The 15,411-nt window shown below is 39.8% G+C and overlaps 1 protein-coding gene across 1 annotated transcript in view; it reads right to left on the minus strand.

Annotated features, from left to right (window-relative positions):
• Positions 1-15,411, minus strand: part of spag5 (sperm associated antigen 5) — a 41,474-nt gene that overhangs the window by 5,943 nt on the left and 20,120 nt on the right. The window contains exons 20-23 of the mRNA XM_084097102.1: positions 11,508-11,634; positions 10,246-10,378; positions 548-628; positions 285-434 (exon numbers count right to left, since the gene is read on the minus strand). Coding sequence (XP_083953228.1) covers positions 285-434; positions 548-628; positions 10,246-10,378; positions 11,508-11,634 — 491 coding nt within the window. The remainder of the gene's footprint in view (positions 1-284; positions 435-547; positions 629-10,245; positions 10,379-11,507; positions 11,635-15,411) is intronic.

Below are 15,411 nucleotides of genomic sequence, written 5' to 3' on the forward strand. Positions count from 1 at the left end.
TAATGTGTATGGGTGTTGATTTTTTTTCTTTCTTTTTAAATTTCCAAAATCCTGAGTCCATGACATGTCTAAATGAGAACTGCAAACTATGAGAAATAGTGAATTTACTCATTTCTATTTTTTTTTTTTCATAATGACATTAAATGAAAAATCTATTTTTACATGTGAGCCAGTCTAGGATTTGGACAGCTGGAGAGTTGGGGGGTATAAAGTGAAAATTATATTTTAGTATTATTTAATGTGTTGTGCTAGTCACAGAGGAAAAACTGGATACACTACCATACCTCTCTGAGCAGTTTGATTCTTTCATCTAATGCATTGGTACTGGCTGATGATTGGACACCTGTTCGGTTGAGCTCCTCCCTCAAGACCTGAGCCTCCACCTGTGCCTGCTGTTCCAGTCGACGCAAACCAGCAACTTCTCGACGCAACTCCTGTTTCACACAACCAGAGCAAAGGCTAGTTACTATACAACAATCGAACAACAGCACTGATTATTTTATTTTTTTAAGTACATAGTCAGCATTACGTCTGTGTGGGTACATACACTATTCTCTGCTCGGTATTTGTGTGCCGCTTCCAGATTTTCCTCCATCTCACTGCAAAGTTTCCTCAGGTTTCTTTCATCCTTAAAGGGCATATTGCAGGTTAGAGTACCCAGTAAACCAATGTATAGAAAAATAATGTAGGAACTAGATTTAAATATAAACATATACTTATAAAACGCTATTTAGGCCTCTGGAGTCGTTTTTGTGAGAAAATTTTACTTCTTTACTTCCGAACCGGAAGTGACGTAACGGTAGGGAAAGCGGTCAAAGTAAACAATAGGAAAGCAATGGATTGCAATGACAGCTCGGAAGCTGAGGAAATTCAACGCTGAGGAATAGCCTAAATGTTTACTCGTATGATATATATAATTCATATAATTGATATATATGATGATATCATATAATTATGAGCCTGATATGAAGCCAAGTGAGCAGGACAGGCCAGGATTAGACAGAACAACGGTGGTGTGAGGAGAACAGGGCGAGAGAACAGTGTTAGCTTATAGATGTATTCATGTTAGCCGACGATATGTATAACACTATGCTCAGATCACAATACTGTACAGATTATTATCATCATGTATCAGGCAATAGCAAAGCTAGTATTTAGACCAGGGGTCTCCAACCTTATTTTTTAGTTGATCATAACTAGAGATGAAATGGCATGAACATTTCATTTCATGGTTATAGTGACAAAAATGATCATGGTTATCACAGAATCCTGTTCAAAAAGCATAAATACTACACAATGAAATCAATTCACCAAGTTTTATGTCGAAAACCAGCAAATAACAAATACAATTAGCATCAATATGTACGTTTTGTTTACATAAACATTAAAATAATAACATTAAAAATGATAGCCAGATTTTAAGAGCGTCTTGCAATGATATCTACTGACATGCATCAAGTTCAAATCAAGTTTTGACAAAAAAGGTTTTATAAAAAGATTAACCTCACATATTTCAGCCTTTAAATAATTTTTTATAAAAAGAATGAGTCAAAAAAATATAAATTACTGACATTTACAATGCACATGATTAGCTTATCTTTTATTATTAATAGTAAGATTTGGTCCGATTTGCCCGTGACGTCTGTCGTTACTATGCAACCATGCACTGTGCTCTCCACAACGACAAAGATTTCCACCACCGAAAAATGCTTGCTGTAGGTCTGCTAAAAGATTTATTTACGGAAAAGAGAAAAACACCTGTAGTGTTTGGGTGCACCCCCATCCTTCATGCTGAATGAGCTTTCAATGTCGTTACGGAGAGGGTGAAGCTGATTGGTTGGTTCTTGTCATATGACCTGCCGTGCGTTTGTGGCATTCTGAAAAGTTGCAATATTTTCATCTCGCTGCGCCTGAAAAAAATGAGTGCATCGCTTCAATTACACGCGCCTACATTTGAACGAACTTGAGCACAAAAGACGCGATAATGTGAACGGCCCCTTGGCAAGCTACCTCCAATCAGGCCACGAGCTACTGGTAGCTCGCAAGCGACGTTTTGGAGACCCCTGATTTAGACCCTTACCTGCATGTGTTGTGTGTGTCAGCCATTAGGAGACAGTTTCCAGAGGAAGAGGGACTTTATAAAGGCTTTGAATTGACCCATTTGGTGACGATGAATAAAAAAAATGATCACAATCACAACTGTCTTACTGTATAAAAACTTTATATGTAGAAACAGCCAACACAAACATTAAAGTCGGTTTGTACAGATTGAAAATGAATTATAGAACATAATATATTATATTTATAATAATAATAATAATAATAATAATAATAATAATAATAATAATAATAATAATAATAATAATAATGTGTCGGCTGCAGACTAATAACAAACACATAAATGCATTACATTACAAGTTTATGTAGGATATGTTAATTAATTAAATTAAGACAAGGCACATTTTGTAAAACAGATGTACAATAAGTGATCTCTGACGGATCCGTGAGCGTCATGTTTCCCACTGGTGGCCGAACCACATGCTGACGGCGGACCGTCACCGGGCAACCCGATGAAGGAGCCGGGACAGTGTGCACATATCGCCGGGATTATAATCATCCGGTCTATATAGTGAATGCTACACACTACCGCGTTATTCAAAGCAGAAACAGAAGTGAAGTCCCGTCTCTTACCCTGCACAAAACGCAGTTCATTACAGGCACGAAAGATCGCACCATCCTTTTTCTTATTCGGAAACCTGTGGACTCGGTGTCCTGACAGGCCATAATTCACAATCATTTACCACGACGATGATTAATTGAAATACAATAAGCACCGAAAACACACTGAATCATGACCGCTCCAACTGAATACCAACCTACTCCGCACTGAGCGAGCGCAGAGCCGGCGAACGACTCCCTCTGGTGACATCATATGACGCGATGGTGAAAAAAAGCGGTTTTTCAACACGGTCAAGGAAACTGTCACGTTTTCTATTAAAGGGGTCATGAACTGGATTGTTTTATTATTTTATAATGTTGCCTGGGGTGCCCTTATAATGTTAGTATGATTTTTACATAAAAAATTTTCATAATTTATAAATAAAAGCCATTTTTCCAAGCCTGATTTCAGCCTCAGATTTGAACGCTCTGTTTTAAGGGGCGTGTCTGCTGTGAGACTGCAGTGCAAACGCCCACTGCTGTGATTGGCTGACATGCTTGCATATGAAATAGCTAGTATTACATGAACTCTCTCGAAAACTTTTACTACGTTTTTACTATTACAGCTATCGAGATTAACAAATCGTGAAAAGTATCGTTGAAAGCATTATATTTAAATCTATTCCATCACATGAAAGGTTGCAGCATGATAAGCACTGACTGAGCAGATGACAGACAGTCTGTTGATCGCGTGAATAAAGATCTTATCATTGCAACGCAATTTTTGCACTCTCACAAATGCTTACACCAAATCACAATGCAAACACGATGTGAATACACAGTAAGAGCTTCGTTGTGTAGTGTAACAGTGTCATCATTTCATCACGAGTTTGGTAAGTGTCCAGATAAGCTCTCGCGGCTCGCGCTGTGCTGTTTGATTGACAGCTTGGGCGATTGGAAAGGGATCGTTCTTTGATCGCTTTCTGTATATAATTTAATAACAGTTTAAAAAAGATTATTTTCATAATACTACGAGAAATTATGTGAAGTTGATCGTTTAGTCACTGATGCATAAACAGTATTGAACGATTTTAAGAGAAATATCTGAACTTGAATAATTACACAGAAATCACTGATCGCAGATCAGGCATTAGAATACACATGATTACTTACATGTTGCTGGCAGATCCGTGTCGGGAAATTGTGACGTCATAGTTCCCCACTTTGAAAAACGAGTCGTTTGCTGAGCCTGATGTCTATAAAAGCTTTTATTGGACTAACAAGGTAGTTTTCAGTTCTGAAACTTACAGGATATTATTATAGTATGATGATCTCTTATATGTCAAAAGCTCAAGGAAATTTTGAATTCTCAGTTCATCACCCCTTTAAATTTGTGCCCTTAAAAAAATGCAGGTGGTCTTATTTTAATGCAGGATTAAAAATTTGCAAAACAATTTTTAATCCTGCATTTACTTCATATGGTATTTTCATACAAGGTTATATTAATTCTGAAAAAAGAAAAAACCTGCAATATGCCCTTTAAAGAGCACTGTTGCAATTTCTAAGTTGCAGTTGATTGACACTGAATAATTATAACTAAGGTTAAATGATTATAATTGCTTTAATGTTTGTGATCGTTTTGTTGTTAACCTTTACAATATATTCAAACAAACTACATTACCCATGAGCAGCGGCGCGAGTGAGGAGGAAGTGGGTGGAGCCTGAGCGTCAGTCTGTATCATCTGCTCTACGGCTGTTTTATTATGCTTTCAACGTGATTTTGTTTATCATAAAAAACTCTTGTTCAGTAAAGTTTCCTGCAAAGCTGAGATGACGCCCGTTTCATTATTTTGCTCCAAATTATTTCATGGTGCCGAAACCCGGGAATATGGACTTTATTGACGGACTTTTACAAGAAGTTTGGAGCTATAGCTCGCGGCTACGCGAGTGAGTTAGTGAAAATGGCTGAGCACCACGAGCGAATGAGACGGAAGCGGGGAACGATTAGAGCTTCGACCACAAAGCTTTTAACTCGTATGGAAGAGGAGATCAACAAGGACAACGCGGATTGTGAGCATTTACGTGAACTGTTGTCATTGTTGAGTACAAGAGAGGAAAGCTTATCAGAACTGGACAAGCACATAGACGACGAAACGCCGACAGACGAACTCGAGGATGAGGTTGAAAGCGCGCAAGAGTATAAAGACTGTTAAACTGTTAAGTTGATAATTGACAAATATGATGGAGAAATAAGTGCTTGGCAAGAATTTTGGAACCAATATGAGACTGCCATTCACTTAAATGTTGCACTGTGCAAAAGGGAAAAGTTTACCTACTTAAAATCCTACTTAACTGGAGCTGCAGCTAAGGAGGTAGCAGGGCTTACATTGAGTAATAGTAATTATGATGCTGCAATCACGTTGCTCAATGACAGATTTGGAAGGAAGGATCTTGTAGTGAACGCACATATGTCCAAACTGCTAAATCTGACTCCCGTGAAGAAATCATATGACATTACAGCATTAAGACAGCTATATGATGAATGTGAGATACAGATTCGCAGTTTAGAGTCTGCTGGAATTCACTGTGACACTTATGGTAGCCTTCTTTGCCCAATATTGATGCAGTTAATTCCAAACGACATTGCACTCAATTATACTCGTCAGGCTGGCACAAATGATGCATGGCGCGTACCTGAGTTCATGGCATTTTTGCAACTTGAAGTTGAGAGCAGAGAAAGAGCACAGCAGCTCACGAGACCCAATTGCGTACAAAGAGATGCTGTTCAGAAACCATTCAATAAAATGGTGCCAGGCAGTGAATCAAGACCTAAGAGACTGAGTGCCCCATCAGCTGCTGCGTTGCACACAGCGTGCCCTACAGTTCCAGCAAATTGTGTATTCTGTGACAGCACAACCCATAAGTCAGAGTGTTGTCCCAATTATTCAGTAGCTGCACGCAAGGAGAAATTGAAAAAAATGGTGTGTCTTGGCACGAGACACATAGCAAAATTCTGTAGAGCAAAAGGTGCTTCATGTCCGCTCTGCAGTCGTCGCCATCATCAGTCTGTGTGTGAACAAAGTGAAGAAAAGCCAGAAATGTCTAGTATGAAGATGGACACTGTGGTTTCATCTGTATCAAGCACAGTAAATATTAAATCAAAGGAACCAAACACAGTGTTGCTGCAGACAGCGAAAGCATAGACTGAGGGTCCAGGAGGGAGAAAGATTGTACAGTGTTTGATAGATGGAGGCAGTCAACGAAGTTTTGTTCACGAAAGGCTGGTGAGAAGTTTGCAGCTACCAGTGCTGAGACAAGAGACATTGAACCTCCACACCTTCGGCTCTCCCAATTCTTTGATGACCAAGCGTAACACTGTAAAAATGATCTTAGAAAATGTGTGGAACACACAACAGAAAATTGAGATTGAAGCGATTGAAACTCCACAAGTGTCCTCAGCTGTTATGAAGGTGCCTGATGATCAAATTCAAAGACTGATGAAGGACAGGGGACTGCAGCTCGCAGATTTTCCACTTGAGGGTGATGACCCAGAACTTCTAGTGCTCATTGGAGCAGATTTTTATTGGAAGGTGGTGTCTGGGAAGATCGAGAGATTAACTGATTCCCTCGTGGCTCTAGACAGCACCTTTGGCTGGGCCATTCAAGGTATTGTTTCAAGCTCAAGCGAAATGGAAACCACATGTATGCACATTAGTGTAGCGTAGAAGATGATCAAATATCAAAGCAGTTACACGCGTTTTAGGAAATTGAATCTCTCGGAATTGTCCATGACAAAACACCCAGTGCAGAAGAAGCTGAAGCTTTGGAGATTTTTGAACAGACAGTGAGCTTTAAAGATGGACGCTATTTGGTTGAGTTGCCATGGAAACATGACAGAGACACAGAGCTCAAAGACAACTACAAAGTTGCAAGGAAAAGGTTTGAAGCTATAACGAAAAGATTCAGAACTGATAATGTGCTCTACGAGAGATGCAATGATGTGATTCAAGAATATCTGCAGCAAGATATATGTGAGGAGGTAAAGGATACGCCAACCACAGAGCAGGCCAGCACGGTGAAGTATTACATGCCACACCATCCAGTAATCCGAGATAAGTCAACAACTAAATTGAGAATAGTGTTTGATGCATCTTCACACGAAGAGGGTTCACCCTCCCTCAATGACTGTTTGCTCATCGGACCTAACTTAAACCCAGATTTACTTCATGTGCTTATCAAATTCCGCCTTCACAAAGTCGCCTTCACAGCTGATATTGCAAAGGCTTTTCTGCAGATAGGATTGAAAGAGAGGGATAGAGATGTTGTGAGGTTCTTATGGACTTATGATCCCTCGTTACAGAATTCTGAAAGTGAGTTTCGCATCATGAGAATGAACAGAGTTGTGTTTGGAGTTGCATCTAGCCCCTTTCTGTTGGCAGCGACCATTAGAACCCATCTCAACCAGTATGAGTCTGAACAGCCTAAAACTGTAGCAGTACTCCGGGAATCACTATATGTGGATGATCTCATTGCGAGCTTGCCGGATGTGGATGAAGCTTGTTCTATCACAGCACAAGCAAAAGCTATCTTATCTGCTGCAGGAATGGACCTGCGGAAATGGACGACCAACGCCTCGGAGCTGAGAGCGAGATGGATGAAAGACCAGGTGGAGAGTACAGCAGATTCAGAGACACACAGCATTGCATTGAAAGTGTTGGGATTGATATGGAGGCAAGACCACGATGACTTTGTGTTTGACTTGCGCAAGGTGCTAGATGTTTTGAAGAGAAAAGAGAGTACTAAGAGGAGCGTGCTTCAGATTTCATCACGTATCTTTGATCCAATAGGTTTTCTAACACCCTATACCATCCGTGCAAAATGCCTGTTCCAGGAAATGTGGGAGCGAGGTCTCAAGTGGGATGAGGAACTGCCCCCAGATTTAGCCCACAAATGGAGGAAGTGGTGTGATGAGTTGCCACAGTTACACAATGTGGCCATACCTAGATGGTATCACATCTTGACGAATCAGCAAGGCGAGACTGTCAGACTCCATGTTTTTTGCGATGCGAGTGAAAGAGCTTACTGTGCAGTTGGATATCTGCAAGGCAAGAACGAGACTGCGGAAATTATCTCAACTCTGGTAGCCTCAAAGTCCAGAGTTGCGCCTCTAAAGAAAATGACACTGCCTCGACTGGAGTTGATGGGAGCCTTGATAGGTGCCAGGCTAGGCCATAATCTGTTAAAGGCTCTTAAGATTGGAGAAAACCAGCTCAGCATGTGGACCGACTCAATGATAGTCTTGAGTTGGATCCGCAGTTCAGCGCAGAAATGGAAGCCCTTTGTGGCAAACCGAGTAACTGAGATTCAAAGCCTCACTAAACCAGAGTCGTGGTCACATTGTGACGGAAAGCACAATCCAGCAGACCTTCCTACAAGAGGACAATCTGTTGACAGTTTGATTGATAATCAGTTGTGGTGGAATGGACCTGATTTTCTCCTGTCAATGAATCCAGTGGTCTCAGCTAATGTAGAGTTTCCAGTGGAAGAGGTAAAGGTAGAGCTCAGATCTAAATTCCAAGTTGCAATGCAGTTCATTGGCACAGACAAAGTTGAGCCTCTGCTTGATCTAAGCAAATACAGCAAACTCAGTACTGTTCTCAGAATAACAGCTTGGATACAGAGATTCCTCACCAATACACACTCAAGTGTAAAGAAGCATGGAGAGCTTTCAGCTGAAGAGTTAATGACAGCTGAAGTGTATTGGATCGGAAGGACTCAGGAAGAGACATTTGAAAGAGAGATGAGTTTGCTCAGGGAAGGACAGTGTGTACATAAAGACTCAAAGATCAAAGAACTTAAACCATTCCTTGATGAGCAAGGCCTGATTAGTGTGGGAGGAAGGCTGCAGCAATCTGATCTCACCTTTAGAGAACAACACCCATGGATATTACCTGCTAAACACAGGTATTGTGAACTTTTGATTCAAAACTGTCATCAGAAGGTTTTGCACTCTGGTACAAGAGATACACTCATGCAAGTCAGAGACAGATTTTGGATTTTGAAGGGTAGACAGCTTGTTAAGCAGATAGTCGGAAGGTGTCCCGTCTGCAAGAGGTTTAAGGCTAAGCCAGCGCGGCAGGCTACTGCCCCCTTACCGAGGGATAGAGTCATTGAATCTCCTCCCTTTGAAACTACTGGTGTGGATTTTGCTGGGCCGCTCATGGTAAAGACCAGTAATGGTACGAGTAAAGCATACATAGCACTTTTCACTTGCGCTGTCACTAGGGCCATTCATTTGGAACTAGTCTCAAGTCAAAGCACAGAGAACTTCCTTTTAGCTCTAAAGAGGTTCATAGCCAGGAGGGGACTTTGTAAAGTCATATACTCAGATAATGCGAAGACCTTCAAACGAGCAGATCGAGATCTGAAGGAGCTATGGAAGTCAATCAAAGAGCCTGATCTCAGAATTTTCTTTGCTGAAAGAGGAATAACATGGAGGTACATAGTCGAGAGAGCAGCTTGGTGGGGTGGGTTTTGGGAACGCCTTGTAAGGTCAACAAAGTCATGCCTTAAGAGGATCTTGGGTAAAGCCTCGTTGAATTTTGAAGAGTTAACCACCATCTTAACTGAAGTAGAGTCTGTGCTAAACTCAAGACCCCTCACTTATGTTCACAACGAATTGAATGAACCTCAGCCATTGACACCTGCTCATTTTTTGGTCGGTAACCGACTTACATCTTTACCACCAAAACCCATTGCATCTAACACTCAGCCAGCTGCTCGAGAAACCTTGACAAAGAGATGGAAATACAGTCAGAGGCTGCTGAACGAAATTTGGACTCGTTGGCGCAGGGACTACTTAATGAATTTAAGATCCGCTCACCAATGTGTAAACACCAAAGCTGAGGCACTGAAGGTGGGAGATGTCGTCCTTATAGGAGAGGATAAGATGCCACGGCAGATGTGGAAGACAGGAAAGATAGAAGGGGTTTTCCTGGGGAGAGATGGATTAATACGCGCATGTTCCGTGCGCACTTCCCTTGGAATGATGTTGAGAAGACCAGTACAGTTACTGTATCCTTTTGGAAATTAATAAGTAGAGATGAATAAATTCATCGGGGGGGAGGATGTTGCAATTTCTAAGTTGCAGTTGATTGACACTGAATAATTATAACTAAGGTTAAATGATTATAATTGCTTTAATGTTTGTGATCGTTTTGTTGTTAACCTTTACAATATATTCAAACAAACTACATTACCCATGAGCAGCGGCGCGAGTGAGGAGGAAGTGGGTGGAGCCTGAGCGTCAGTCTGTATCTGCTCTACGGCTGTTTTATTATGCTTTCAACGTGATTTTGTTTATCATCAAAAATTCTTGTTCAGTAAAGTTTCCTGCAAAGCTGAGATGACGCCCGTTTCATTATTTTGCTCCAAATTATTTCAAGCACAGACAGACATATGACTTATGTAATCACATATTCAATCCTCTTATGCTCCATATTCTTGAGCGCTGAATAAAAATAAAAAAAAGGAAAACTTTGAAACTTTGATGAAATGCCGCTTGTAATCAGCAAGATGAATGTTTACCTGAGCTTTTTGCTGCAGGACCACAGCATCCTTCTCCACCTGAGCCTGCAAACGGTCCACATTCTGCCTCAGCTCTAAGACCTCCAGTGTGCGTCTCTGAGACTCTTCCTGCAGCGCCTCCTGCAGGTCACATCTGAAACAGCAGGCTGGGGTGAGGCAATACCTCATAGAAGATGACTTTGTAAACACTGACTTTTCAGTAATCCTGTACTGCCATACATATAAAAACAGTTGCGTGACAACTGACGTCAATTAATAATGATTAATTTAAAACCTCAATTTGGTGTCCAACAATGAATATGAGAAAGGGATTGCACTCCTTTTCTCTGTTGCACTCCTTTTCTCTGTTGCACTCCAACTGATTTATGTTCACACTCTATGAAGCATTTATAAATTTCAATCACAAGAGCAACATTTAATTACTCACTTGCTGTTAGTTTGAGTTATTTTATGCAAAATGGAAATGCTAAAATTGTTACTACGTAATAAAATGCACTAGCTATGCCCTGGTGAAAAATTCCTCTCAACCACATCATACAGCATAAACCCGGTAAAATGTGTGTGTGTTTGTTTTTGTTTTTTTACATAGAAACAGGTTTTATACTAAAAAAGTTAAGAAAAAAAACATGTTGTGTTTTCATGTTTTATGGGGACTCTCCACAGACACAATTTTTTTTATAATGTACAAACTGTATAGGCCTATTCTATCCCCAAAACCTATATAATATTAAATAAAATTGCAAAATATGAAACAGAGTCTGTTTGCGTGTCATTTGTGGCTTGTGCTCACTTACACTATATTAAAGAATTATTTCACCTAAAAATAAAAGTCATCTTATACTCGCCCTCATGTCTTTCCAAAACTGTATGACTTTTTCTTCTGCGCAACACAAATTATATTTTGAAGAACATTGGTGCCCACTGCCCACAGACTTCCATTACATGGAAAAAGTGGTTACCAAAGTTCTTGAAATATAGTCTGTGCTGTGCAGAAGAAATGTCAGATTTGGAATGACATGAGGGTAAGTAATGACAATTAAACAAATGTGTCTGATTTATACCAGGCACACAAAAAAAGGCACAACTATTTAATACATTTTAAATGTTATATATTTATATGCATATTATATATAAATCTTTCACATTAGCAGGTGTCGCATTTTAACCAAGTACATCAGAAAACTAAATTCATCAGCCAGCCCTTCTCCTGTCCCCTTGGAACAATGAGCATTTCTGAGTAAATCTGAGTTTGAGTAACTCACATGGTCTGCTTCAGAGTCTGCTGCTCTGTGTCTTTATGGATTCTCAGTTGGTCTATGGTTAACTGAAGATCTGAGATGGCCTCACCAAAATCAGACAACAGCTCCAACACATGGCTCCGTCTCTCCTCTGAGAACACATGACAATAGCCATCATTAAATGTACATATGCTATTTTCTTTGAACTTTGCTTATGTTTATGTTTGACGGAGCGAGGTAAGACTCAGCTGTTTATTTGTTTTCTATTTTGTTATCTTTGAGCTGTTTTCAATCAAATTAAAGTGCCTATTATGCTTTTTCGAATATTACCTTTCATGCAATTCGTAATGTAGCTGTCTGTGAATCTAAACAATCTGCAAGGTTGTAAAGCTGAAAGTGCACGATAAAAAAAGTTATTGCCTCTCAAAATAATGAATCGACTCTGAACCTCCTAAATGAGTCGTCAGTAATTAGAATCCCACTTTGTTACGGCTACACATCACTGGGTAACACATTTGCACATGAACTATCTACTTTACAATCTACTTTTACCCGCCCTCAAACGCTGTAGCAGTGTTGTGTGCAAGTTGAGAATAGGGGTAGGAGATATTGACCAAAATGAATATCTCGATATTTTTTTCCAATATCTCGATATCGATATTCAGAAGATATTTTTGCCATCCTTCAAAGAAACTTGTGCAAACTGGCAAAGAAGGTCCAGTTGGTATTTTGACTTGCTGCATTTGACCTATTATTGTAGGCTATGGAAGAAAAAACAAAAACAATAAAGGAGCTAACTAAACAGAATCTGAGGTAGCCCCTACTTTTTCCACTTACAAAAAAAAAAAAAAAAAAATGGAACTAGGCACCTCTTGCAACAGTGATTATTAAATCAAACAACAATATTGTTGATGATAAATTCAAAGTAAAAAAAAATATTTTCAAAACGCTATAAATCCATCCATTTTCCCCCAAAACGCTATAAATCCATCATTTTTCCCAAAAATTGATGGTTTGACTTTTAAAAAAAGTATTTAGTCTTTTATTTTTCGTGTTTGCATTTATGAGGAAAAAACACGTGACACGTGACAGTTCTCCATTATGGACGCGAGCGCTCTGAAAGCGGCACTAAAAGACTTTCAAACTTTCACAGAGACCTCAAAACAGAAAGCACAAAGCCTTTCTTTAAAACGAATTTCGTTTTGTATTAATTGTATCTTAATTTTAATATTTTTTTCATTAACCAATTTCCTGGATTTCATACATAAAAAGTATATATAGGCTAGCACAACAAAGGTGCTTGAACTGGAGATTATATCATCATGAACCGAACCGTAGCCTACTCGCCTCACAGGCCTAAAAAATGTGAAATATATTTACAGAAAGCTGGTTCTAAACAAAACCATCCAAAACAAAATAAAACTATAATAAATGTGCATTTCTCCGGTGCGTTCACTAGCCTACTGCGAAGATCGCGAGTCAATAGCCTATCGTCGACTTCATCTTTGCAGCCGACACAGAAATTAATAAACAGTTAAAATATCTTATTGCAATATTTTACATATTCATAATCATTACTTTTGCTGGTTCTTTGAGGCAGCTTTTTAGGTTTATGGCGTTTTGGAAAAGAGCTCTTCACGTACAAACACCGTTTCACCAAGGCACAGCGGCCCTTCAGCACATAAGAACAAAAAGAGAAAAAGCACGGACTTACTAATTACGAAACTTTGATGTGGTTGAACAGGTGAAACAGTCACAAATTCCTCTGCAACTCAAACCTTCTCAGTACGAGTTATGAAGGAAGAGAACAGCATTACAGTTTTCAGTGCGTCCTCCTCTGATTGCTGATTCTTAAATCATTTTACAAAACGGTTTTGCGCATGTGCTTCTGCGCGCACTATTTCGAATTTAGGCTACTTATGAATGTGCGTTTTTGACGACACGGGACCATGGGCTGGGCCACTCGGAGGGTGCTTCCGGGAATAGTACTGCCCTACAGTATTAAAAATCGCTACATATAATTGTTTAGAAGGTTATAGTGTGCGTTATTTGTTTTCTCTTTAACTTCTTTCAGCTCTTTTCATGTTTGGGGGGTCGGATTGTACAAATTATGAAATATTCGATATCCCAATTTTGCATATCGCCCAGACAACAATTTGGATATTATCGTCTAAACAATATATCGCCCACCTCTAGTTGAGAAGACACTGTTCTCTTTGTAAACACTTCAAAAGGATGAGGATGTGAAGGGTCAGTGTTTAAAATGACCACAGCGATACAACAGCAGTATAACCTTTTGATGATTGCTTCTCAAATCTCTGAGGTTTAAATGGAATTTACAAAATACTTATTCCTTAAAGGGCACCTATTATGCAAAATTCACTTTTACATGGTGTTTGAACATAAATGTGTGTTGGCAGTGTGTGTACACAACCCTATAATGATAAAAATCCACTCAGTGCTTTTTTTATAATCCCCATAAATCATAAGCACTGTCTCAGAACAAGCTGTTCTCAGATTCGGGGCAATGTGACATCACTTTGCACAGGCCCCTCCCACGACTGTTGATTGACACTGCAGTTTGAGCATAGACCCGCCCTGAGTGAGCTGGACACAGAGTCTGCCATTGTTTCGACACTTGAGCAGCTGTAGACAAGAATGTCTCCTAAGCGATTGAGGTGTTTTGTTGTTGGATGTAAGAATGAACATAGTCTTCATTTACTCTCGTTGTTACTCGAGGATGGATCAGTACTGTTTGTGATCCAGCTTACGGTCTCCGGAGCGACAGGACTAATGTTACTGACCACGGCAGAAATGAAAGCGAGAGCACGCACTTTATGACAGCTCAGAGTCATTTTACGGATATAAGGTTTACCAGTTTATTAAGCACCCACTGAAAAGGTGTGTATATATTTGTTTACTGTTAGTTGTAACGAGTGTTTTGTGTACTTCGCTGTGTATGTTGATGATAATGAAAGGGAGAGAGAGAGAGAGTTTATGGATAAGACTTTAATGCGCACTTCTTATACTGTGTTTATTCAGCTCTTACAGTGATTCTCTGGAGTAAAACTAACGCTCATCTTTTGTGTGATGTACAATAAACTTCACTGAACTCGTCAGTATATTTTGGTCATCATTCGGGCGGGGTTTGCTACAGCAGGCTTGTATTAATAGTGGATAAAAGCAGATGACAAATAAGTTATAACCATAATTAAACTAAACTATACCTGTTCTATCTCCATACCAGAGCATGTGAGCGGAGTGGAGCGGGAGCGAGCGGGGAGCGCGAGCGGGCGGATCTTGGACAGAGCGCAGAGCGGCAATTTCAAAAGGACGGAGCGTCGCCCTATTTCCCGCTCCAATTTCGCTCCGCTCACACCACGAGTCTGAAGCATGCTCAGTCAAGCCTGACCCTGAATCCATTTGTCTTGCACAGTCATCAACAGTAGACTATTTTCAGTCAAAACTCGGCTCAATAATGGAGTTCAAAAAGTACTTCAAAAAGGAAAATGAGAAGTCATACAGGTGTAGCCTACTATTAATAAAAGTCGCTCCGGAGTATAAGTCGCATCAGTCAAAAAATGCGCCATGAAGAAGAAAAAACATATAGGCCTATAGGCCTAGCCTAAGTCGCACTGGACTATAAGTCGCATTTATTTAGAAATTTATTTCACAAAAAAAAAAAACAATGTTACGGATGGGACAGTTCTCCGTTACGGACGTGAGCGCTCTGAAAGCGGCACTAAAAGACTGCTTTAAAACTTTCACTGAGAACTCAAGCAGAAAGCACAAAGCCTGTCTTTAAATTTAATTTCGTTTTGTATTAATTGTATCTTAATTTTAATCAATGTTTCATCAACCAATTGTCTGGATTTAATAAATAAGAAGTAAATATATTAGAAAATAATCAGGACACGAAGGCGCCGGC

The sequence above is a fragment of the Abramis brama genome, assembly GCF_963993115.1.
Source record: "Abramis brama genome assembly, chromosome: 2".
NCBI classification, from domain to species: domain Eukaryota; kingdom Metazoa; phylum Chordata; class Actinopteri; order Cypriniformes; family Leuciscidae; genus Abramis; species Abramis brama.